The sequence below is a fragment of the Loxodonta africana genome, chromosome 25 (genome assembly GCF_030014295.1).
Source record: "Loxodonta africana isolate mLoxAfr1 chromosome 25, mLoxAfr1.hap2, whole genome shotgun sequence".
Taxonomy (NCBI): domain Eukaryota; kingdom Metazoa; phylum Chordata; class Mammalia; order Proboscidea; family Elephantidae; genus Loxodonta; species Loxodonta africana.
Genome location: NC_087366.1, coordinates 60,015,046 through 60,042,538, shown reverse-complemented (window position 1 = coordinate 60,042,538; position 27,493 = coordinate 60,015,046). Strand labels below are relative to the sequence as shown.

General features: G+C 38.4%; 1 protein-coding gene across 1 annotated transcript in view; it reads right to left on the bottom strand.

The window, feature by feature from the left end:
* ESRRG (estrogen related receptor gamma) overlaps positions 1-26,206 on the bottom strand; it is a 244,082-nt gene extending 217,876 nt beyond the window's left edge. The window contains exon 1 of the mRNA XM_010599408.3: positions 26,082-26,206. Within this exon, the coding sequence (XP_010597710.1) occupies positions 26,082-26,137 (56 nt within the window). The 5' untranslated portion in view covers positions 26,138-26,206. The remainder of the gene's footprint in view (positions 1-26,081) is intronic.
* Between the last annotated feature and the right edge of the window lie 1,287 nt (positions 26,207-27,493).

Sequence of the window (27,493 nt, the reverse complement as noted above, 5' to 3'; positions counted from 1 at the left end):
AACTGCAACTAAAGGCGGAAAATCTTTACCACCAGGTGAGTTCATTTACAAATTACCTCTTGCTAAAAAAGTCAGGGAGAGGCTGGTCTAGTATTGGTCTATTAACTAAAACTTACTGTGCAAACACAGCAAGACGAGTGGGGCTGCAGCGCTTTGTTGACTAGAAAGCCTCGCCTATGGATTGCCTCCTTTGAGGTTTAAAGGAATTCCTATTTCTCATTTACAGTCTATCAGAAAAGGTATATGACCTGTATTTTTTAATTTATATAAATCCACTCAGTCAATCAGCCTGGGCTGAAATTTAATGGATGTATCAGTCATCATTCGTCCGGGGAGAGGGAAGGGGGCACCAGCATCTACCAGCCACCTCTGCTCCTTCTATTACGCTCCCTCCCTCTTCCTGCCCCACCAGCGCCAGCACCTCACCTGCTGCAAGCTTGGTGGCTTGCTAAGCTGTTGTGCTTAAAGGGAGAAATCTGAGTAAAGATTAATGGAGGGAAATACAGGAAGTCTCTTTGGCTATTTCAGTTTTAAAAATCTTCATTTTCCCATCTGTGTTATGGCAACTTTATTACACATTCAGCCAAATTGACACTAACAAGATGTTCCCCTGACAAATTAATCACTTTCCAAGCATTTTATCATATAAATAAAATATTACCCCAGGAGGGTGAAATCAGCTCAATTGGTTGATTTAACCCTTCCTTCAGGAAACTCGTCTGAAACAGATTGAGGACCATTCCTCAGACACACACACACACACACACACATATACTCTCTCTCTCTCTCTCACACACACACACACACACTCACACTCTTAAAAATATAAGCTGGCTTTCATACTACTGGTAACAAGGCTTGTAAGGGACTCCTAATTCCAGAAGTCAGACTGTATTGTTTACCGGCTTAGATAAAAGAGAGGTATATCTACGCTTTGTAAAAAGTAAGAGAACCTCTTCAAATATCCTTAACCTCAGGATAATCTGCTAGAAGCCATACTTTCTCTCCCTCAGCACCCTTAGCAGATGACTCAGTGTTATTTCACAACACTTCCTTTAATAATAACAATTAAATATTATATTTTTACAGTTCTATTCTTACTTTAACTTTCCAGGCAGGGGAGAAACCAGCCAGTGGCTCAGGTTTCTGTCTTTCCTTTGCTTTCCCTTGCTAATTTCAGAAAGTGAATCCAGCAATTATAAGTAGTAGGAGACTGATAAGTCACACATGCAAGAGAAATAGGTTCAATTCAAGCTTCCCTGACTAATCCTTATTAGGACTCATTTCGACTTCAGAATTTGTCGGTTGAGGTAAGAAGCTAATTTGGCTTTGAGAAGGGAAATCTCAGTTCTGTACTTTGCTGCTAGTGCTGCTAACAACCCCACTATTAAGGGCAGAGTTGGGGGGTTCATAAAATATTGACTGAGTGCCCACTCTCATGAAGTATATTTGTAAGCTCTTCTATCCCCTCATTAGACTCACACTTTAAGCAGCAGCATAAATTTCCCTGGCTCCTGAACCCGCAGTCTGCACCACGCTGTCTTGCTTCCCAAAACACAAGTGCACTGTCTTTAAAATCTGCACCCAGTGTGACCCACAAACTACACCCAACAGTCTGCCATTCTGCCAGATCTTGACAGAAAAGGGTAGCAGGAAGGTTTGTGGTAGATTTTTCTTAAATTTTCCTCCTTCTGTATGCACAGATGTTGCTCCTACTGTTTACATTCCTTAGCAGATCTGTTTCCTCTCTTGCCTTAGGTTCTTTCCCACCAAATACAACCAGAATGGAATTTATATGCTTTAGGGAAGTATAGAACACTGGCATCAGGCTTGGGCCAGATGTGACACCCCAAAGCAGAACATGACGGTGCCATGCCCACAGTCTTCAGTACTTTGGTAAATGCTGTCCTCTTTACTAGCTGTGCTTTGGGGAAAGCCAAATGGTCACCATACCTCCCCACTTACAAGCACATAAAAATACCTAATATTTATTATTGCATTCCTCTTCTTACCTACGAATGGGGTACTGAAGTTCTTTATGGGAGACTATTAAGAAGCAACATGGATACTACTATTTGCTACTTATCTCATATAATTAATAACACCATAACTGCTATTAGAGAGCAGTATTTAAAGCAGCTAGCCCTCATAAATACAGCTGATTTGACTAAACTGTCAATGGCAAATTTCAAGAACCACTAAAAGGAAATTTACTTTTGAAATGTATAATGCGTTACACAAAGGCTTTTATTAACAATTATTTAATTTATTTTTGGGTTCTAATTGAATCATTAGACTTTCCAATTGACTATGTAATTATCAAGTCTGCATTCCTAAAAGCAAGTAGTACTACTATTGTCCTTCTGGGTGTTTTCTTGACAAATTATGAAATTTCATTTTAAAAATTCCTGACAAATATTTGGGCACAGTTTTCCTTAAAAGATGATGTCTACATTTTTTAAATAGCACCTTCCTTCAATCAAAAAAAAAATTAAATTAATGTCCAGATTGTGAGTTCTCTAATCTTAAGACTACAGAAAGAAATCTGTAAAACGGTAAAAAGTGATGTATCAAGTTCCGATGCACGCGTATTTACTAAGGTTCCGTTACCATTTTAAGGAAATAAACACACAGTGGACTATTGTCAAAACAAATACATGTTTATCATGATCTTAGGATAAAGTAAATCATTACATATTCCTGGCAAAATCGACACAAGACCACAATTTGACCAAATCATGTGACTTATTCAAACGTAGTATAAAACTGGCCCTGTCTGAATTAGATCTGAGCAGTCCTAATACCCATCAGAACACAGAGAGATAAAGCAATGTTCAGGAGGACTCTTGCCTCTGAAGCTCTAATGAACAACAAAATTTAAAAAAGGAGCACAACAAGTCTTGCAACTAAATGCAATAAAAGCAATTAAATCAATAAGTAAAAAGCTTAAGACTTCTGATAAAGATATATTCAAATTTTTTTCTAAAACATTTCATTATACGGGATATCTACAACAACAACAACAAAAAATCAAACCCATCGCCACTGAGTCAGTTCTGACTTATAGTGACCCTATAGGATAGAGTAGAACTGCCCATTAAGGTTTCCAAGGAGTGCCTGGTGGGCTCGTACTGCTGCCCTTTTGGTTAATAGCCATAGTACTTAACCACTACGCCACCAGGGTTTCATGGGGTATCTAAAGATCCTCAAACTAACTATTGATATTTCCTCGTCAATTAAACAGAGAGTTAACTCCTGTTCCTGCAGTTAACTACCACCACTAACATGTACATATTGTTGTTAGGTACCACTGAGTTGGCTCCTACAGAAAGAGCTACTATGTACTTGAGAATGAAATACTACCAGGTCCTGTGTCATCCTCACAGTCATTGCTATGTTTGAGCCCATCGTTGCAGCCACTGTGTCAACTCATGTCTTCAGGGTCTTCCTCTTTTTCTGCTGACCCTCTGCTTTACTAAGTATGATGACCTTCTCTAGGAGCTGATCCCTTCTGATAATATGTCAAAAGTACATGAGACAAAGTATCTCCATACTTGCTTCTAAAGAGCATTGTGATATACACGTTGTTGTTGTTAGCTGCCATCAGGTCAGTTCCGACTTGTAGCAACCCCATGTACAACAGAATGAAACATTGTCCGGTCCTGCTCCATCATCACAATTGTTGCTATGCCTGAGCCCATTGCTACAGCTACTGTGTAAATCCATCTCATTGAGTGTCTTCCTCTTTTTCACTGACCATCTATTTTACCAAGCATGATGTCCTTCTCCAGGGACTGATCTCTCCTAATAACATGTCCAAAGTATGTGAGGCATGGTCTCGCCATCTTGGCTTCTAAGGAGCATTCTGATTGTACTTCTTCCAAGACAGATTTGTTTGTTCTTTTGGCAGTCCATGGTATATTCAACATTCTTCACCAACACCACAAATTCAAAGGCATCAATTCTTCTTCTGTCTTCGTTATTCACTGCTCAACGTTTGCATGTATACGAGACAACTGAAAACACTATGGCTTGGGTCAGGCCCATCTTGGTCCTCAAGGTGACATCTTTGTTTTTCAACACCTTAAAGAGGTCTTTTGCAGCAGATTTGCCCAATGTAATACGTCTTTTGATTTCTTGACTGCTACTTCCATGGGTGTTGATTGTGGATCCAACTAAAATGAAATCCTTGACAACCTCAATCTTTTTCCATTTATCATGATGCTGCTTATTGGTCCAGTTGTGAGGATTTTTGTTTTCTTTATGCTGAGGTGTAATCCATACTGAAGGCTGTGGTCTTTGATCTTCATCAGTAAGTGCTTCAAGTCCTCTTCACTTTCAGCAAGCAAGGTTGAGTCATCTGCATAAGACGGGTTGTTAATGAGTCTTCCTTGAATCCTGATGCCCGGTTTTTCTTCATATAGTCCAGCTTCTCAGATTATTTGCTCAGCATACAGACTGAATAGGTATGGTGAAAGGATACAACCCTGATGCACACCTTTCCTGACTTTAAACCATGCAGTATCCCCTTGTTCTGTTGGAACAACTGGCTCTTGATCCATGACAATTAAGTGTTCCGGAATTCCCATTCTCCTTCATGATATCCATAATTTGTTATGATTTACACAGTCGAATGAATGCCCTTGCATAGTCAATAAAATACAGGTAAACATCTTTCTGGTCTTCTCTGCTTTCAGCCAGGATCCATCTGACATCAGCAATGATATCCTTGGTTCCACATCCTCTTCTGAATCCGACCGGAATTTCTGGCAGTTCCCTGTTGATATACTGCTGCAGCCAATTTTGAATGATCTTTGGCAAAATTTTGCTTGCATGTGATATAAATGACATTCAATAATTTCCACATTTGGTTGGATCTCCTTTCTTGGGAATAGGCATAAATGTGGGTCTCTTCCAGTCAGTTGGTCAGGTAAGCTGTCTTCCAAATTTCTTGGCACAGGAGAGTGAGCACTTCCAGCACGGCAACCATTTGCTGAAACATCTCAGTTGGTATTCTGTCAATTCCCAGAACTTTGTTTCTCGTCAATGCCTTCAGTGCAGCTTGGACTTCTTCCTTCGGTATCTTTGGTTCCTGGTCATATGTTACGTCTTGAAATGGTTGAACGTTTACCAATTCTTTTTGGTACAGTGATTCTGTGTATTCCTTCCATCTTCTTTTGATGCTTGGTGGATCATTCAATATTTTCCCCCTAGAATCCTTCAGTATTGCAACTTGAGGCTTGAATTTTTTCTTCAGTTCTTTCAGCTCGAGAAATGCTAAGAGTGTTCTTCCCTTTTTGGTTTTCTATCTATAGCTCTTTGCACACGTCATGATAATACTCTGTCTTCTTGAGCACCCTTTGAAATCTTCTGTTCAGTTCTTTTACTTCATCATTTTTTCCTTTTGCTTTAGCTACTGGACATTCAAGAGTAAGTGTCAGAGTCTCTTCTGACATCCATTTAGGTCTTTTCTTTCTCTCCTTTTTTTTTTTTTTAATGATCTCTTGCTTTTTTCATGTATGATGTCCTTCCACAACTGGTCCAGTGTTCAATGTGTCAAATCTATTCTTCAGATGGTCTCTAAATTCAGGTAGGATATACTCAAGGTTGAATTTTGGCTCTCGTGGACTTGTTCTAATTTTCTTCAGTTTCAATTTGAACTTGCATAGGAGGAACTGATGGTCTGATCCTATGGTGGCCCCTGGCCTTGTTCTGACTGATGGTATTGAGCTTTTCCATAGTTTCTTTCCACAGATATAGTTGGTTTGATTCCTGTGTATTCTATCTGCTGAGGTTGAGGTGTATAGTTGCCATTTATATTGGTGAAAAATGTATTTGCAAAGAAGTCGTTAGTCTTGCAAAATTCTATTATGCGATCTCCGGGTTTCTATCATCAAGGCTATACTTTCCAACTGCCGATCGTTCTTCTTTGTTTCCAGCTTTTGCATTCCAATCACCAGTAATTATCAGTGCATCCTGATTGCATGTTTGATCAATTTCAGACTACAGAAGTTGGTAAAAATCTTCAGTTTCTTCATCTTTGGCATTAGTAGTTGGTGCACAAGTTTTAATAAGAGTTGTATTAACTGGTCTTCCTTGTAAAACCAAAAACCAAACCCGGTGTCGTCAAGTCAATTCTGACTCATAGCAAGCCTGTAGGACAGAGTAGAACTGCCCCTTAGAGTTTCCAAGGAGCAGCTGGTGAATTCAAACCGCCAACCTTTTGGTTAGCAGCCATAGCTCTTAACCACTACACCAGGAGGGTCTCGGGTTTTCCTCGTAGACTTGTGGATATTAACCTATCACTGACAGCGTTATACTTCAGGACAGATCTTGATATGTTTTTTCTGACGATGAATGCAATGCCATTCCTCTTCAAATTATCGTCCCTGGCATGGTAGACCATATGATTGTCTGATTCAAAATGACCAACACCAGTCCATGTCAGCTCACTAATGCCTAGGATATCGATCATTATGCATTCCATTTCATTTTTGATGATTTCCAATTTTCCTACATTCATATTTGGTATACCCCAGGTTCTGATTATTTATGCATGTTTGCAGCTGTTTCTTCTCATTTTGAGTCATGCCAAGTCAGCAAATGAAGGTCCCAAAAGCTTGACTCCACTCATGTCATTAAGGTGGACTCTGCTTTGAGGAAGCAGCTCTTCCTCAGTCATTTTGAGTGCCTTCCAGCCTGAGGGGTTCATCTTCCCACACTATATCAGACAATGTTCCACTATACATGCTACAACCTCTAATTAAATCATGTCTCTATCAACTTTGTCCTTCTTTGCCTGTCAAGAATCGGCATTCAATCAGTATCAAACATACCCAAGTGACTAGATGAGGGATAGGCTGTCTTCCAGGAAAAGATAATTCAAGAAGAGTAAGGATCCTTGTTTCTAACTCTGAATAATTTTTTTTCTTGCTTTACTTTTATAATGGCATATTTTCAAAGCTAAGTGGGGTTTGTTTGCTATTTAGTATGGGGCCGGGAAGAGAGGGAGCCAAGATGTCAAGGGAGGAAATATAGGGTCAAAGAAGAAAGACTGTGTAAAGATGAACTCAGTGTTGCTTAGTTCACCTTAATTTTATTTAATGCCCTTAACTGGCTAAAGACAATTATCTCATTTTATTTGGAGCTGAGAAACGCAGATAAAAAAGTATCATCTCAAATACTTCTTGGAAAGAGACTGGGTATAATAAATTTCCTCGGAACGAAATAAAAATAATTTTATTTGAAAAATATTAAGTCTTCTTTTTTAAATTAGCGATGTGTTTCATTACTATCTATATTCTGTTTCAGCTACAGATGCTCCTTATTTAAACGGAAGCTAGAGCTCCACTGGCTCAGAAAGAGCAGACCAATTAAATTTACTTTGTAACTGAATGGAGTTCAAGTGGAATGCAGTGAACTAACCCTAAAGAATCTAGTCTGTTCAAGAATACAAAATGCCACATGCCTTTCTGTACATATGGCAACAAGGGAAATGTTAACAACCATATATTTTTTTCTTATGGTTTTATCATAGACTTGTCAGCTGAAGAAAAAGAAAGAACAAGTGAAATATAATATATAACAATCCATATATCTGCATTAATCTATACACCTATTCTCCCCTTACTGTCTCTCTGCCTGATATTTCATATTTCTGACAACAGCAAAAAATCTACTAACTGACTATATTTTGCACATTAATGACAAGAGTAACGATGGCTGTGATGGTTAAGGTTATGCGTCAACTTGGCTGGGCCATGATTCTTAGTGGTTTGGCAGTTAATGTAATGATGTAATTTGGCAGTTATGTAATGATGCAGACATCCTCCATTTTGTGATCTGATGTGGTCATCTTCCATTTTTGCACAATGCCAATTTTTGCATAACAGCCTGGTCTTTGAAACGTAGCCATGTCAATTAGTGAGGAGTGGGTATACAGTAAAAATGAGAGAAACAGATTTTAAAAAATCATAAAATAAGTGAAGCTCCTCTTCCCCACTCATCCTCCTCAAGATGTATTACACTATAAATGATTCTAAGGAGAGAAAATAAAACACTTTGTCTAAGGCCTGGATACTCTCAATTGCATTCATAGTTTTAAGCCTTCATCGAATATTCACAATCATTTTTATACAAACTGTTCTTCCTAGACTTAAAACGACAATTCTAGCTCTGCAAACCAATCTTGCAGGCCTGGTAGCACAGTGGTTAAGCTCTTGGCTGCCAACCCAAAAGTCAACAGTTTGAACCCACCAACCAATCCACGGGAGAAAGATGTGGCTGTCTGCTTCCATAAAGATTTACAGCCTCAGAAACCATATGGAGCACATCTACTCTGTTCTATAGGGTCACTGTGAGTCAGAATTGACTCGGAGGCAGTGACTTGGTTTTTTTTGGCTTAAACCAATCTTATTAGATACAAAATGATACCAGAAAGTCTTTAAAAAACAATTTTATATAGACGTTCTATTTCATTAAAGAGTCTATTTCAGTATAAATGACTTAACTGATTCCAGTTTACAATTTCTTTAAGTATTTCTTTTGCATCAATCAAGTAATTCCTAGGACTTTTGTGCCTGTCCATGTGGTTTATCTAGAAACAGAAAACACAAAGTCATACACAAATTTCTATGTCTGAAGACTTCATATAACATTTAATATATATCAATGTGTATGCTGAATTCAGTCACATAGTGCTTTGTACACAATAGTCACTGAAATATTTTTGACTGGCCACATATACAAATAAAATTAACAGAGAATTTTTTATTTTTTTTGTATCTAGTAGGAAAAAAAGGAGAAAGCTTATATAAATTACATTTCACTAAAAAGTCAAATATGTTCCCTGCGCACACAAAAAAATCATCCGTTTCAGAGAGGACACACAGTTGTTTGAGTTCTGCCAAATCGCTGCCTTAAAACATTATATTTCATCCATTTCACTTATGTTGAAAGTCCCCAAAGATTCCTGACCTGAAGCTGGCCATATTTTAAGTACGAAACAGGCTGAGCGCTATTTAAATCGAGATAAAACCCACTGGTTTGTAATCTGCACATGATCTACACATCTAAATCTTATGCAAATAGAATGCTTTCATAGGGCAGGGCCTTCCAGAGCATGGAGGATGGGGAGCACCAGGTTCTTTCAGGCCCTTCCCGGCAAGTCTTCCCCTTCTTCTCTGTCTATTTATACTAGCTACCTAAATAATTCACACTGCCTGCTTTTCAGCCCGAATGTTCCTCAGCAGAGGCCTACAATCAGCTCTTGCACTCTCCAGATGGACGCACGAATGCAGCAGGTGGGGCAGATGGCAAGGCGCCCTGTCTGACGCTGCCCTCCTCGGCATGGACTGCCTTTTCCTTCCAGGTACATTATCATCATCCTAACGCCGAGCGGCGTGTAGTCTGGGGGTGGGGTGGAAGGGGGGCACTGGCAGGTCCTTTACGTACACTCCTAGAAAGGGGTCCTAAAATGCCAGCTGCCCTCTTCCTCCCTACCCCCAGCCCTCCCCCAGTAGCCCCCCATGGTTTATGCTGTTGCTTTGTTATCAGGTTTTTCTTTTTTAAGAACATGATGAAGGTTTCAGAATGCATTTTGGGACTCTGAATAAAGAAGCATGTGTCCATTTTCTGACATCCCACCTCAGCTTAATAAAAAGCAAGGAAAGGAGGATTAAAGGGAGTGACACTGGAGAAGTCAAGAGGACTACGAAAGAAAAAACTAATTTTTTTTTTCAAAAATATTGTTTGGAAAACACATACAAATGAAATGAAAGCCTAAGTAAGCTGGCTCAGCTTGTGGCTGCAGCGCTCTCAGGAAGGTAAGCTGCCCTTCGCATATGCCAAGTGGAGGGAGAAAGCCATATTTTTACCGCCTTTACGTGTTGCAGAAAACATTAGCTGTGCCCAAGTTGAGAGAGTTCTTTGTCTCGTGTTTCTAGTGTCATTTCCAAAGGTGTGACGTTTCCCTTCCAGAGTTTGTAACTTTATAGTCACATTACCCCAAAAAGAAAAATTGCATTGTTTTTCACCTGCAATTGGAAGCTGGCAGCATCATGATCCCACCCTATGATGAGACAATCAGTAACGTGTGGCATAAACTTTAACTGAGCATAAAGGCTTGACAAGAAAATTATCCCAAGATACTTCTGGTGTATTTCGGTTGGCAATGGCACCATGATACTGTGCTTTTAATCCCTCTATAGCCTTTTTTTTTTTTTTCATAGCCTTAACTGATGCCACTATAAATCTTATTATTACCTAACTTTACTGATCATCTCATTACAAACTTTTGAAAAGGAGAAGGGCGATAATTCTAATGGTCTAAAGCAAACCCGTCTGTGTGTTCGAAAAGTAAGTAAATTAATCAAGCACCCAAATAAAACGCATCCATTGAAGAGATGCTGCAGAGAAACTGGAGAACTGCTTTGAGTTCAGTCTTCCTTCCAGTCCTCGGGCAAATCCTAGGCTTTTGGGAACTCTACCGGGGAGTTTTGCAGGAATGCTGAACAAAGACAGTAACTGTGAGTTTATCACAAGATTATAGGCAAGGGTGCCTTACAATACCTGACTTTCAATGGCCATTTTCTTTGATTAGAATGAATTTACTAACTCAAACCTTTTCCTCAAAGTCAAACAATACAAACCTCACACCTTCAGAGTTCAAATAAATGCCCCCTGCTTTCCCTACGATCTGGGAAAGATCTTTTCTTATATGATCTTCCGAAAAATTTTTCCTCTTTCATTACCAATTTATCAAACCTTAAATTTACCATATACAATTTAGAGCTTTTTAAGCTTTAATAGCAATGTTGGTTACCAAATCTTCAAGGTTTCACAAAAAAACAGGACTGGGTCCATTTTTCAGCTGAGGGGCCCCAGGGAGACCAGACTTGATTGACTCCAAGACCTCAATCATCTCTGCAATGCTTAGGACCAAAAGGCACCATTTCTACCTGTGTTCATGAGGCTAACTTGCCAGAGGTTCTCCAAAGCTGAAACCAGAAAATCGGGATGGAAGCTTTAGTTGGCTTAAGTTTTATACAAAACTACTGTTCCCTCATTTCCTGAAATTATTTTCTAAAGGTGAATCCAAATTTAAATTTGAGATTTAGGTATAAGAAGGTCCCACTTTTAATTGTTTTCTATGCACTCATAATTCATTCTGTATTTTTTATAGTTTATTTCAGAATCCCAGTGCCTAGGACAGTGCCTTCCGCAAGTCAAATACTTCTGAAAGAGTGATTAAAAAAAAAAAAAACGCAGTTTCATGTGCTAAATTGATGACTTTAATGTTTGAAGAAATGGCAAACAAATGCATATGATCTTTTTTCTTTTTTTTCTGGATGTAACATGAGAAGGCAGTATAAGCAATTGACTGGATACCACAGAACTGGTTATAAAAAATAAACTTCAAAAATCAATTTTAAATTGATATCTTCTAAACACTATTTCATGAACTATCTTTATGCAATTCACCAGGAACCTAGTTAGTGAACATAACTGAAGGTACCTAAAAATACTAAACAGAAAGGGATGGACATTTCTTAGAAACACTGTTAGACAACTGGTAATAATTTTTTAAAGATAGCGACTCTAGATTAAAATAATTTTTATCATTTTATAGTTCATAATGATTTAGAAGTACTTGGTATACCATTTCCATGTGTGTTAAGACTGCCACAGTGAAACTCGCAGACAATATTACTTCTAAAATAAAATTAGGAGCAACGTCTTTGCAAGGAAATATAGCCCCCCACCTTTTTTTTATTTTAAAGTAAGTGTAAGCACAGTGTAAGCAAAGGAAGTGATGCAACTGAAGCCCTGATACAAAAAGTCAGAAAGGTGATGTATGTTTCAAGAGGCTGCTCAAAGAGGATGATAATTAAAATTTTGATTTTTGACACCTCAAAGTTATTCTTTTAATAAGGTGTATATGACATTCTCAAACAGATAAAACTTACTTAAATGTCTATATTTGAACATACTTTTGGAGCATCAGAAATTAGCATGATGCCATAATAACACATGCTAAAACAGTTACATCTGCGTGTGCTGAGAAGACTGGATAAGGTGTGTGTGTAATAAAATTTCTCTGACTGACTCAATTGTTATTTCCCTATTTCTGATCCATTCCTAATTATGGCCAAGCTCTGAAGTTTCAAAATACAAGTCAGTTTGAAAAAGGTAAAAAAAACATAGATACCCAAGTTTTCATATAATATATAGTATACTCTAGAATCACTATAAATTAGAAAGAGAAATGTATTTTTTTAATGCCAACTTTCTCTTTCCTAAGCAAAATATTGACAAAATAACTCAGATGCTCTAAGCTCCATGCAGTGCCCAGTTTGCTAAACAACTTGTTAAATTCATGCAGTTCTCTATATTAACTATGATTCCCCCCTCCCTGTTCTTATTCATATGTAGGTAGTGTTAATATATATATGTATATATGGTGTATAATCTCTAATATATATATACACACACACATATATATCTCTCCAAGGAAACCCTGGTGGCGTAGTGGTTAAGTGCTGTGGCTGCTAACCAAGACGTTGGCAGTTTGAATCCGCCAGGCGCTCCTTGAAAACTCTATCGGGCAGTTCTACTCTGTCTCATAGTGTCGCTATGAGTTGGAATTGACTTGACGGCAGTGGGTTTTTTTATAATCTCTAATGAAATTACCTATTTTAGTTATTTGTCGTTTATCTACCTAACTGAAAATATAAATTAAGTCACACAATGAAACACAAGAATACCCTAGAATAAACCATCAACGATATTTTTTAGAGGCGGAAAATGACAGCACACTCATCGACTTTTAACTTGTAAGCAGAGACAGTATCTTTGAAATAATAACCTATAATCCAGGTTCAAGATTTTTTTTTTTTTTGTTCTTCCCTCTGAAAGTCTAAGAAGAATGTCCTACCTAAGTTCTGAGTTAACAAGAGAGAGGGCGAGAAAGAGTGTGTACACGAGGGCTGGCATGCCTTCTCTGCACCTAAACAGAGCCGTTTACATAGCCCATTGAACACTGTTTAGTAAACAATGAGTGTACAGGACTGGCGTGGCTTCTACCTTCCAGTCCTGCTGTCCTTTTAAAAGCAAGGCGGGGGTTCTGTTTTTAGTACACACTCTGGTTCAGCGTTAATCCTGTTTTATGTTGTTCACACCTGCTGTTGACTAGCAGCCTGCTGATGGGCTGGGGTTCACGCTGCTGGGAGAAATCCCACTAACTGAGAAGCCGGACAAAAGCTACTGTACAGAGCTGGAGACAAAGCCTGATGGGAAGCAGACCCCACAAAATCTTTCCTCTCATTTGCAAATAATGCTCCGAAGTCCCCAGGTGGCCACCCAACAAGAAATGCAACAGCTTGCACTTTTTTGAAAGAACGAATGAACCACTGGAATGTTTCTATTTCTCAGCTCTTCATGTCTTTTGGTAAAACTAATGTAAATATGGAATAAATGTGCTAATAAGATGTATATGCCAGCCACTGCTTTCAGTCCTTTCCAAAGGAATGTGTACTTAAAATAATAATAATAATAGTTAATTTAAAATACCCTACAGGTAACCTCTCTCTATTCATACAATTTTACAGTCAAAATGAACAGAGACAAAAAAAAAATTCCTCTGCCATCAGTGGTCACAGTGTGACCAGGACAGTGGCTTGTGTGCTAAGACTACCCCTCCCACACACACTGCCTGTGCCTAATAGCAAACATCAAAATGGATGATTTCTTTTTTGAACTTCGTACCAGCGATAAATTAAATTCAGTGCCACAGATGGGGCGGGGGTGGCAATGCAAGACTAAGGGAAAACTCCCAGCCTGACAGTGCCACCAGTCAGAGCCACTTGCTCTGTCAAGTTCCAGTAAACGACGCCAGCCCTCCTCTCCAAAACAAGATGTAAGCTGCCATGCGCTTACCCACAGCAAGACAAACTTACCAGTCCTGGCATGACCCGAAGTCAAGACGCGCTCTGTGCTGACATTTCTGGTAGTGGCTTCGGGACCCCCGTCCCCTGCCTACCGACACAACCAACTTCCCTCCTACCTAGGAGCAGCTTCTGCCCGCAGGTGGGCACGGGAAGAGCTACTGGGCAGCACAGCGCAGCTCCGCTCCCAGCCGCACATCTGGGGGGGTCGAATGGTGGCTCTGGGACCATTTTATCACAGCTCCTAAAGCACCTTTCCTAACTGCAATGGCCAACAAAGCATCGCAGGCTTCCCTGCCAACCTGCGGAGTCCACACCTGCCTAATCCACACCGGTGCACAGATTTAATGGAGCAGAGTTCTAATACTTCTCTGGGGAAAAGCATGAAAACCCTAACTAGCATATTAAGGCTCTCTTAATGCAGGAACGTAAGTGAGGATGAAATATTTGAGGTAGCGAGATCTTTTTCCCAATCTGCTTTCAAACTCTTTAGCCTAGCCATGTGCTTTTTTTGGGGGGGTCAAGTACTTGTTGCCTGATACGATGAGAATACTCTCGTTTGTAGCACAGACTTACTCAAACGGTGAAAGATTTACAGGACTCCTCAGAGGCAGCTTAGCTACAATGGGAGAAACGCGAAGCAAACGCACGCCTTTTCAGTGTGTACATACTCTACACTGGGCAACTGTCTAGTGGTGTTGAATAAAAAAAGATATTGCAATATACTTGCCATAATGAAGGCTTTAAAAAAAAAGTGTTTCCCATATAATCTGATACAACCCATCATAAAACAGACAGTTGTCTCTTCCAGTTTGTTTACTGAATATGAGCAGTATAGTAATAAATTCAACTATAACGTCGAACCATATGAAATCGCCGCGATTTGACCATTTCTTAACCTACAAAAACATCAATTTCATATGGTTCAATCTAAAATAATACAAATCCCATTACCTTACTTTCATGCAAAAAGCCTTGTGTTTTGTGGGGAACTTCATGTTTCCAAACTTGACTTTCCTATTCATTTTCCCTCAAAAGCCACCTCTATTTTTTTTATTAATATCAAAATGAGAGAATCTTATTTAGCCAAGTATGTTTGAAGACTTAAACCTGTTAAAATTTGGGGTACACAGGCCTTGGTAATCAAAATCTCATTGGAAGCCTTGTTTTGCATGTAAGAACACGGACATATTCCATGAGGTGTTTACTATCATGCTCACCTTTCGGAGAGGCCACTTGGTGATGCCATACCACGGAAGAGCAAATTCTTCGTTCCAAGGGCTAAGACTGCACAAAGATGGGATGCAATGGAAAATCTTATCCTTGGACTAAAGGACTTGAAATATGGATTTTTTTTTTTCCCCCAGCGACTCTGTAAGTTTGCCCAGGACACCAAGTTGTCCCTGTATCAGCAGCAGTAGCAGCTTTCAGATCAAATGATACTTTGTGTTTTGCATGGAGTACTGGCGGCATGATAAATACCCTCTGATAAAAAGGGGGAAAAAGAAGCTGCAGCAGCGCGCTTGGCGAGGTGCTGTACCCGCAGCTGCCTTCCAGCGCTGCTCCAAAGCACGCCCGCTTCTGAAGAAAGTTAAGACCACCTTATTTTGATTATAGTGCTTTCCTCAGGCAGAAGTTCTTATTTCCGTTTGATTCTTAAACCATTACATTTTCAGTGATGCATTTTTATGTTTACAATTGACATCTTCATAAAAGAATGAAACCTTTGAGCAACAGCTCAGAAGCATGAAGGTTGCCTGCAGTAAGTGCTTAAATTATTTTACACCTAAATGGGGCCCAGTTGTTTTTAGTTAAAATTTAATAAACCTTAAACTGATGGTCTTTCTTCCACAGAAAGACCCAGAGTTGCAAAAACGAACTTTCCAATGAAATCTATTTTAAGGAACTAGTGCTGAACAAAGGGCTATTTAAAGCTGAACGCTTTGTCAATTCCTCAGCTTGCGAACATTCTCTTCCTCAGTCCCCACTGCTGCTGAATGTATACAACGGTGGTGCCTTGCTTAATCGAATGCTATTGATTCGAGTGTGTCACAGTGATCTCATTGAGAGTAATCAATAGTAATCCAAAATCAATCAATCTGCTCTTGCACTATCATCTATCAAATCTGAATACGCCAAAGTATGTGTAGGCGTCACATTACAAAGAAAAGAAAAGGTAGAACTGGGAACGTTAATGGCCTCTATCGAAGAGCAAAACCAATACCCCTTCTCTTAAGAGGAGGTTCTTTAAAACAGACTACTATTTGGACAAATACATTTATCTTCTCATTAAGGTATCTTAAATTTCTAATTAATCTCATTCCATTCCTGCAGGAAAAAAAATAAAATTTCTTGCATAGGATTTTGCTGGTGTAGCATAAGTGACAGAAACTTACAGATGGCCTAACTTACTGAATAACAGCGTACCAGCATTTTACGAGTCTGATAAGCTACGTTTCAAATGCCTGTCACCCATCTGCTGGAAAACAAGAGGCGTCGACTGGCATAGGACAGAACTGCATCTTCTAACATCAGAAATGATGTTTAATAGAATTGGAGTGGAAAAGGGAATACTTAATTTCTCCAGAGAATGTATGGCGTAGACGCACCTGCTTATCAAAGAACCTGCTGTTGATGCTGAAGCTTCCTTTATCAACGTATTCACCCGTAATTTAGTCAAGGTAATAAATCCTTCTGTTCATTACAGTACCCTCGAAAGCACCCTACCTATTTAACTTCAATGAAAAAAAGCACAGTGTCTAAAACATTTACTTTTGCTAATGTAAAAGTGTTGGCATTTTACTTCATTCCCGATAAGCTGGTGCCAGTAGAAGTGATTATTCTTTTCTTATTCAAAGCCTATCAGCGTTTTGAAAAGCTCTCTCAATCTTATCAGGTGTATGAACAGCGCGCTTACTGAAAACTGTGTACTACTTCTCTTTGTCTGCCAAGCTATCTGATAAACCCCCAACTAACTAACTGTATTTACACACAATCAAACATAAGTTGTATCTTCCAGGCACTGTAGCCAGATTCCAGTTTGCCATCAGTTTTTTCTGCTGTGACATTAACTTAGCAAAAATGTCAGCAGTGAGTATAGCAAACTGACAACAATCAAGAAAACACTATAAAAGCACTCAACTAGAATACACAACAAACAGACAAAAGAAAAACAAATATGAAAAGTTGAAGGCAATCTCTTTGGAATTTAGGGGAAAATAAAATGTGCTGTGTGTGTGTGCAAATACATATAAATAACATGGACTTACCTTTTACCAAAGGAAATGATCCTTTAGCAAAACAGATGAATAGAAAACAGAAAATTAAAAAAAAAAAAAAAGATATTGCTGGGATTGAATGAGGGGAAAGGTATCTGTTCAGGAAAGTTTTGCAGTTGTTTTTAGAATTGAACAGGCATCGCCCCCTCCCCATATTTCAGGCTATCTACAATTGAGGCAGACAGGTTCTATAATGTAAACAAAGTAAGACAATAGATGATATCACCGAACTTACCCAATAAACTGAAGACAAGATAGAAAGCATGGCTGTCACATATGGTAAGCACATTCTAGGACAGAGTTTCCAATCATTAAAACCCTCATAAATGCTCTAGACAATAAAGTTTTGTTCACTATAAGGAAATAAAGAAATAAAAAAAAATACGATTTGAGTTTTTAACCTCTTATTATTATTTTCATTCTTCAGACTTAATTAAATCATCATCCAGATTCCCTTCAGTAGGTGAGCCACCCTCTGTTTCTACTATAAATGCTTAAACCAGCTCATTGCTCATACAAACTGAGAGACACACCTAGTCATTTATGGACAGTACTCTGGAGCATGAGAGACAACAATGACTTTTCTAGACCATAAGAAAAATCTGAAATTTGCTTGAACAACTGAAGAACTACAAATTCCAGTCCCTAGGAAAGAATCCCTGGTTGAGCTTCTCTGCATACTGTGTCCATTTGTTGCTCAACTCCCTTTGCTAAATGGCTAGGAGAGAACAGAAAAAGGCAACCACACACTACCACCTGAGCCCAACTCCTACTTCTGTCTAGACTCCAAGAACAGAAGGAGGCTTCCCCTGGATATATAGAACAATAAGGTGAATTAGCAAAGTGTGTAGTATAGTACAATTTAGCTGACAGTTGCTTTTCTATCTGTGACACTATAGTACCATGACTGATGAGGCAGGTGCCATTCAAGTCTGTGCATAACAGTGATGCTTCTGTCATTTCTTAGTACCCAAAACCAACTGTACACAGCCACTTTCTTATAGAGAAAGGACACAGTTCTCATCAACCATATATATCTTCCCCTTTCCTTGGTCATGAATAGTTGGTTAAGGATACACTGTTCCTCCAAAAGATTGGATCTGTTTTAATAGTTTAATAGCTGGGAAGAAAGCATTGGCAGAGTATTCCTTCAGTTATGGAAAAATGAATACAATGTACCATGATCGTCTTACATTTTTGGAGAAGTGAACGTACTACGACGGTTTTGAATTATGGAAGGCAAAAGACAATCAGTTGGACAACCTCACACTTGAATTTTTTTCCCTTAATTTTTTCCCTCAGTCTCTATCATTTTTCATATTACCTGTTTTTGCTGATTCAGAGGCTAATTTTAGATATGATTAATACGCTTTTACTATTCTTTTCAAAAGGAAATAATTTGTTATAAATAGTGTTACATATTAACCGCCTTAAAAAGTACACCTTTAAAACATTTTAACTCACATTGTGAGTATTAAAAGGAAAGTAAATATATTTATTTAACAGCTTCTTTGTTTTTGTTTAAATTCTCAACAGCCATTAAACATTAGCAAAATCTTCCTAGAGTAAATGAAAAAGAAATTACCATGTACAAAGGTAGTCTGATTGTAGGGAGAAAAAAAAAAAAAATAGTGTGCTTCTGCCTATTTTCTGTGCATGAGTTCTCAATTTACTTTTTTTAAATTTCAGTTTTGGCAAAATGAATAAACCAGACAAAAGAAAGCACAGGGATTTTTTCCCCCAGAAAAGGAATGCAAATTGCAACAAAAAGAAAGGTGCCCTGTTCAAAGTGGATTGCCCACATCTTCACCGAAGTATTTACTTCACACATGAGATCAACTCAAGTTCATCATTTCAGAGACTTTTTTTTTTTTTTTCATTCTATTGTACCTTTAAGGTAGCAGACAGATGTGAATGAACTTAAGTTAGATGCTTTTTTAAATCTCAATCATGCCATCTGGATTCCTACAGTTAAGAGTTTTAAAAAGAAGTAAGCAAGCAAGCTGGTTTTCATCACACTTATGCTAGCCATCAATCTCTGGTATGATATGGGAATTTATCGGTAGCTTCCCTTTTATTTTTTTCCCTTTTATTTAGTACCATCTTAACCAACTGTTTGCAGAGAAGGTGTATGATGAAGCAAAGTTAAATTGACACGTCTGTGATATGCCTGACAGCCCTCAGTGTGCCCCATATTAATTTGTTTTCTTTGGCCAGTAAGTGCTGCCAAAGCATATTACACATAGTGCGCACTTCCAATCAAAATGATGAAAAGGGTGTATGCAATTTTGTTTCACTCACAGGGACATGAAAAGGCAGAGGAATGTACAGGACAAAGACGGACTTTTATAATTAAAATATAAATGTACCTTTAAGTTCTTTTTTAGAATGTAATCTAGTCCTTAGGTGGTCTCCCCATGAGTCTAATGCCTTAATAAGCATTTAAATGCCAAAAGCTAGTGTTTTCAATCATTATGTTCTGCGAAAGGATTCCTTACGCCCATAGGTTGTGTTTCTGATAGTCAGTGTTGCATGCCATCTCTCTACATTCAAATGCACATACAGATCTACGCCAGTGCTGCAAATGGCCTTTAACTGACCAGTGAAAAGCCATTTTCCGTAAAACTGTAGCTTCTCTTATTGCTTTGCCTTAACGAGTTCCCTTCCAAATATATGCACATAGTCACAAATCCAAGACGGCATAGCATTCGAAGGAATCAAAACATAAAAAGTAAGTTTCCTCTAAACCTTTTAAAATACATATAGAAGTTAAAAGGGGGAGGTGTATGTATGTACACACACACACATATACAACACACACAAAAATGAAAATCTCTCAACTTAATGGCTTTGGATAACTGATTAAAAAAATGCACTTGAAAAATACTGAGAAATATCATCCAAATCAGACAGAAAGAAACACTTGGCATTTCTAGAAAGAAAAAGTGGGCAGGAAAGATGTGTTTGCTAAAATCTGAATGGAAATTATTTTTTATTATTAGAGGCTTCCTAAACCTTAGAAAGTGTAAGTCCAAAATGAACTCGAAACAAGAACAAACTGCCAGGTGAATCCTTCAAAAGCAAAATGTTGTCGCTTACAGCCCTGAGAAAATGAAAGAGTTAACTTTGATCTGGTGGATTGGCATAAAGAAACAGTTAGCAGGATTTTTTTTTTTTAAATCACAATAACAAAAAATGTTGTTAAAGTGTCTACAAACAAATAAAGGTAGGAAAAGTATTTTTAGAAATTTAAACAAGAATAGGAATTAGAACAAGAATTAGAATAGAAATAACCCTTGGATAAGTGTTTTCTTTCAACATTCATTCAGAATTACTAAACAGACCTAAATTCACCTCTTAGAATACAATTAAGTAATTCTCAAATATAAGATGTACTTTATAGAAAAAAATATTTGTTAATTATAGGCATTTGCTGTTAGCAAAAAAAGCAAATGACATTTATGTAGTGCAAATAAATGAAATTCATATTTTGCATTTATTTGAAAGCTACCATGTTTTACATTAAGATATATTTATCAGCTCTGACTGTACAAGAGAAGAATGTAGCCAAGGCTAATTCAAAATTGTTTCTTGGATGTGGGCCCAAATCATTAAATTATGCATTTAATATCAGTAGTTTATTTCTTTATTTTACAGAATATTTATGATTACCAGATATTTAATTTATGAACGATAATAATTAATTTTTTATCAGAAACAAATTTACTTAACAGGTTACCTGTTACCTGTCTATTATATAGTGGTTAAACCTATTAAGCTCAAAACCAGATCTGGTTAATATCTGAAATACTAATTTCAGGTTAAAATCATGCCTTGCGAATACCTGGCAAATTACTAATTAGGAAAATGTTTGAGATTCATTTTGCTATAAAAATGTACATGAGCACTCTTAGCAGCACACCTACGTTCTCCATACATACCTCTTCTGATATATATACATATATCACATGCATACCACACACACGCACACATACACACACAGGTGTGCATCTGTCAACTGCTTTGAATTTTAAAGTATCGTATGTGTATCTATTTATTTTAAAGTAACATATGTGTATCTATTTACTTGCACCTGTACAAACCATGCATAGCCACACGGGCATGGCTATGAGAATAATAACCAAGACAAAACATACAAAACGTAGCAAGAAGAGCGTCAAGCGGCAGACATGCTTGGTGCCATCCCTGCACTATCAAATACACACGCAAGTATGATTGGAGAAAGAGAGGCTAAATATTTCACTGTCAGGGAATGTAGAGAGCTGCAATTCATTTCTATCTCATGTGCTTTAGGACAATGACAATTTAATACAAGGCCAGTGGATGTAAAAGAGATAAAAACTGAACAAACTGGGCCAGTGTAATCACACATTTTCTCCAGAGAGCTGGCTGGCGAGGGCTGGAGCTCAGAGGCACTTAAAACAGATCAACATTGTATTGTTTCGTCCATGAATTTGCTATGAAGCAAAATTCACAGTAAAGCTTATCTGCCGCCTTGACTTTAAACTTCCATTGAGATACTTCAAATGCTCTCCTCAAATTTTTCAGGGCTTGGCAGGCGAATCTGAAAAGTGTATTTAATATTAATTGGTCTAATAGAAATCACTGCTATTAACTGCCAATTGCATGACAAAGTACTGATCATAAGCCCAGATTTTTTAATTTATTCTAAGAAATACTACAAGCAAAAACCTTCCATGCTTAACATTCCTTTACCAGTAAAACAGATTTGTTGTTGTTGTTGTTTAGTCAATATGCTAAAATGAATGTGGAGGGATTTTCCACAATGGATACGGACTTGATATTGGACTTTATGCCTACCTTCAAAAAGAATGGTCTTTTCTTTGTCTGTAGTTTTTGCCGGAGTGAGGTACTGTGAAAGTATTGTTAAAAGAATCACAGAGAAGTTGCCTGCCCTCTTTGATGAATAGCATCATGTAGCTAAAATTAATTGCAAAAGTATGGCCCAGTTGATGAGATGGTCCTTATCTTTTTCCAGCACAGGAAGCCCAAGTATTTTTTCTGCTGGCTCAATATTTCACACAAAAAAGCCTAAAGTGTTATTAAGTGAGTCAAACCCAGATTCAAAGACACTAAGCAGAAATCCTAAGATCTGGTAATTTTGGAGTTAAAACTGATCTCCTGCATTATTTTATTTTTAAACCTTAATTTCTTTTCTTTTTTCACTTTAAAAAGAACAACAAAAATCTTTTCTTCTGCTTCTATTAGCATTTTTAAAAGCTGAATCACAATTACCATTCTTCATAAAATAGCCAATATATATTACAGGTCAGATTAAATCAAAGAAATATATCAGGGGCTGTCAATACAGAATTAAAAAAAAAAAAAAAAGAACAATGATACCTTATTGGGGGAAAAAGCCCTGGAAAAAACGATCATCCATGCAAGAGAATTAATGGATATCCACAAGGGCTTTTCCTAATAACATGGGTTAATTACCGCTGCAACACACGAGCTCAGTAAATAAAGCAGCAGTGCCGTAAACATGCTAAGATGAGAAACCATCCCCAGAAGAACCAGCCAACACCACTGCCCTTGCCTCTGCCCAGGAAAAAGAAAGCTGTTTTCCAGCCCTTTCTGCAAAAAGAGGATTTTTAAAACTTATCACCAAACATATACAGGGTAATACATAAATACACTGACACAAAGAGCTAGCAAAACTCGGGGTGCCCCTCGTTTGCTTACCACCCCCATTCAACATTCATGCCATTAACTTAGGGACACTTTTTTTTGTGCATATTTCAAGGAGCAAATCTTATGTTACATAACACAGAGTCTGGTTATCTCAACTCTATATAGTTTGAGACATGTACAATTGTTATTTGATTTTTAAAGAAAAATGGAATTAGTCCGTTCACTTTAGTGATATGATGGGCAAGGTTGCGAGACTCTACAGCTCCAGAACACTGGCCCCTAAGTGCAGCTGCTTGTCACTGCTAGCAATTTACAAAGAAATCATGGGAAAGCCCCACCTACACCACCTACCTTTAAGGCTGCAGGTGTTTTCAAAAGATTTACTGAGAAGAAACACGAAGACAAGAAATATGGGCTCCAAGTCTGGACTTTAAGTATTCCTTCTTAGAAAAATAATCTTAAAGTATTGGTTCATGGTTCTCAGATATTATCACCCCCCTATCTTTCCTTAAAAAGATAGTATCCACTCTGATTTGGGCTTTTGCTGTTGTTACTGTATACATTTTTCTTTTCTGCCTATTTTTATTCCCTGTATTTTGAGACGTAAGTATTACTTTTTGAGAGTTACATCTCACTTTAGTTTAGCTTTTAATAAGGAGAGATGAGGCAGACAAGAAATCAAAATCCTGAAGCAAAGAGAGCGGATCATACAAAATAAAACTTGCGTAGTGCCAAGCGGCAATATTAAAACACAAATCTGTTTAATTTTCAGCATCTGGATTTCAATGATCAGGCTAAAATTTCTTAAACTGTTCTCTCCTTGTCTTGCCTGTTTTGGAGTGTTTCAATTGCCTTTCCTTCTTCCAACAGCTGTGACAACTGTTAAAACAGTCAGTAAAATTAAGTCTGCTCTGTAATCCTGTAGTCAATGTTACATTTTAATCAGAGGTTGAAAGGGATTCATGTGATGAGCACACTCATTTAGAATGATTAGACTGACACATATGTCAAAATGAGCAGATATATTATTTTCATCTATTTATGCTATCAGCTAGTGCTGCTCCTAAATGTGAAACAAGCTTTCAAGTATTATGTTCTTTAATATGCTGGCTCATTTCCTAAAAAAAATACACAGTGATAGGTTAACATTTTAGACTTCCCTAATGGTGGTCAATAAATTGTACCAATCTTTTGAACAGCCTCCAAAGCAGAAATTGTATTTTCCACTGGAACTGCATAACTCTGGTTTCATTTCTGTGTATACACACACGTGACGGGGCTTAACCCAGTACAATTACTCTGAATATTCACAGCATGTATAAAGTCTGTGGTTTATTAATTGAGACAGAGAGGCAGATGCGTTGCTTAGCATTAGATCTTTCTGTCTGTCCAGTGAACCACATAACCATCAAAACTGCAGCCAGACAATAAATCTGATTTTTTTTTTTAAGATGACTTTTAATTGAGCCAAAAAGAAAGCTAGTTTGAATCTTGCGCCAAAGCCAAAAGGACATGTGTCCTGATTTCATTTAAATGCACCTACTTTAAGAGGCTTATCTAATTATTCAAATTAGCTATAAGAAGTTAAATTCAAAGGAACTACTTTAAAATGAAACCTCTGGAGGATTTTAAAAGTTTGTTTTGTTTATTTATGAGAGAAAGTTCAGAATCTGGGTGAGCGTAGATGAATGCATTTTCCTGACATGAGGACCTTCAAACTCTCCCAGTTCTTCAGCCCCAGGTGCACCAACCTTTAAACTACACTTGAGTGGGCAGTCCTACCTTTATTTATTTTTCGTTTTCATTTTCACACATTTTAAGCCTCTCTCTTCCCTTGAGTGTTTGGGAACTGATGCAAGCACAGCTTTACAATCTTGCAGTTCCTCTTAAGTCTATCTCTTGACTAATATCCTGTGTGAGTGTGTGTGTGTCTGTGTGTGCAAGAGTACGTGTGTGTACACACATACATACACTCACATACACCCATAAGCGGCCACTGAGATTGCAAGTCACTTTTCATCTTAATTACAAAGCCAAGCAAAATGCAGTCATTAAGGACAGCCAGTGGACATCTACCTATAATGCACCGCCTCACCGTCTCGAGTTTTATATTTTCTCCATAATCTATGGAGAGAAATGTTTGCCAAGAGCACCCGTTCCAGAATTATAACAGCCAGCACTACTGTAATGTGAAAGCAATATAACTGACTCAACAGAAAGAGAGATGAATCAGTGACAGCTACGGTGATATACTAGTATTTTATCTTAACAGTGGGCTGAAATTAAGTTTACGACCTACTCATTTACACAAGAATGCCTTATTTACTCCTCCAAGCCCTCACTCGCTTCCCTCCACCTTTAGGAATCTAAGTATGTATTTCCTTGTGCATAAAGATGTTCAAAAATATAAACTGCACGTAAGAACCAAAGTACTTTTCTGTATTTTCTGGACACGGTGCACAAATACATCCACAATCTCAGCATTGTCTATTTAAAGGGAAATTGTAAAAGTCAGTACTGTTTCTTTTTTAGTACCCCCCCCTTAAATATTTATAATGTGTGAAAATCTCATGTTACTTAATGGACTGATTTGTCAGTTCAGTGCTGACTTAACGCTAACCATGCAAATAGCATTATTCTAGCCCTGGATTGCAAAGGGCTAGTTTTTAAATTGCCCTCTGAAGGAGAATTAGTAAATGTGCAATTCTGCCTCTAACTCTGCAGGGTAAGAAATGACAGGGAGCTGAAAATATCTGTCAAACTGCAAACACATAGAGGCACTCAATAGTATAAATCATTTTGAATATTGTATTTTAAAACATCTTTCCTGAGGAAAATGGGTCCTAGTAAAAGATGCATTTTAACAGTTCACTAAGCATGTGTACCAAGTGCCTATTCTTAGCACCTGAATAAGAAGTGACTGTCACACAGCTGTTTTCCTGACAGTCACTGAGCTCTGCCTCAAAGGTAACAGTGCAGTCAGAGAACAATTCTCGACTTACTGATTTAGGAGATCACCCTCCGCACAAAAGGCACAAGACAGACACCAACAAGCCCTCGTGCGCACAAAATACCCAGGGCCGTACCTGAATCAGGGTGCAAAAGATACCTTCTGTCCCCCCCGCCCCCCACACACGCACCCCCACGCCGAGTTTTAAAAAGGAAAGAAAGAAAAGGTACCTACTCTTCCTCGTAGTGCAGGGAAAAAGATTCAGGAAGGCAAAGTTCTACCGAATCCATGTGCGACCGGCAACCATTATTTGTGCACCCCAGCTATAAATCAAAGTTTCCTTGGCACAGCACAGTGCAATTAACACAAATGTTCTCCTAGTGACAAGCCTATAGGCACAGCCAGTTGGGACCAAAGCGCTCACACTCTCCTAATCAAGGACTTAAAGCCCCGATTGGAGCTTATTAATATGAAGTAAGGCTTTACATATGCAGTCCCCCCGGCCCAGGCGCGCCGCCGATTGGGGGGCCGCTGCCCAATCAGGAGGGAGGCGCTGGGAGGCTGCACCCAGCGAGCGCAGCCAGGCAGGTAGGCTGGGTGCAGAGCGGCCAGAGGGCGGCCAGGAGGGTGGGCCGAGGAGCGCCAGGGCGCGCCAGCTTTGCGCGCTCCCTGGAGCCAGTGGCCGTGCTCTTTTTCTTTTTCTTTTTCCTCCTGGGAAGCTACAAAAGCGGCATAACTAACTTAGGTCTCTAAGCACTGGAGAAATCTGTGTTTGGTTTCTAACCTCAGACCTACTTTGCCTTGAAAAGAAGAACTCACGCAGACTGAGTTAATTTGGGAAAGGACTCTGCGGAAGGTAGAGAATCAAGTTTGTCCTGCCGTTGTCTGTTTATTACCCTGTGGGCTGCTTCTTACTTAGTGCCGTCCTGGCGCATGTTTTTGTCACCGTGTCTCTTCCTCTTCCCCTGATAGATGCTGGGCGTTTGAGAAATCAAAGACCTTATTCTCAATGGCTCGGCCACGGGAACCGGGGTCCTCAGCTTTGAGGCGGAATGCAGTTTTACACAAGGACAGAAGAGGAAGTAGGGTATCAGCACAATTTAAGAGAATGCCTACGTAGATTAGATGTGTAAGTATTTCTCTACCTGCTACTGTCTCTACATTTAGACAGTGCGTAGCTTCTCAAAACGAAGGTAAACAACCGCAGGGCAAATCGGCTTCCCCAGTTTCAGGGGTGGGAGACAGAGGGCTATAGGGTAAATAGTGTATTAAATCCATCTCAATGAATTTTAACACAATAAGGACTGCATTTTGAAGGTTAAGCATTACTAAACACTGCACTGAAAGTGTTGTTGGTTACGTATTTATTTCAGTACATGCTTCCAAACTGGGAGACCGATACAGATACACTCAGCTTTCGAATCAAAGGCAGTATACATATTTGTCTCTCTTAATTAACACACCTTACAGGCTTTAAACAATTAACCCAGATAAAAAAAAAAAAATAGGTTTTGTAAATCATCACGCAGTCAGATCACTATAAAAACTAGTTTCAAACAGATAATAATTTATAAAACTAAGAATTTTCAATTCAAAGTGTTGAAAAATAAAAGAATATGTAAGAAGTGTTTTCCCTCCTCCAGCAG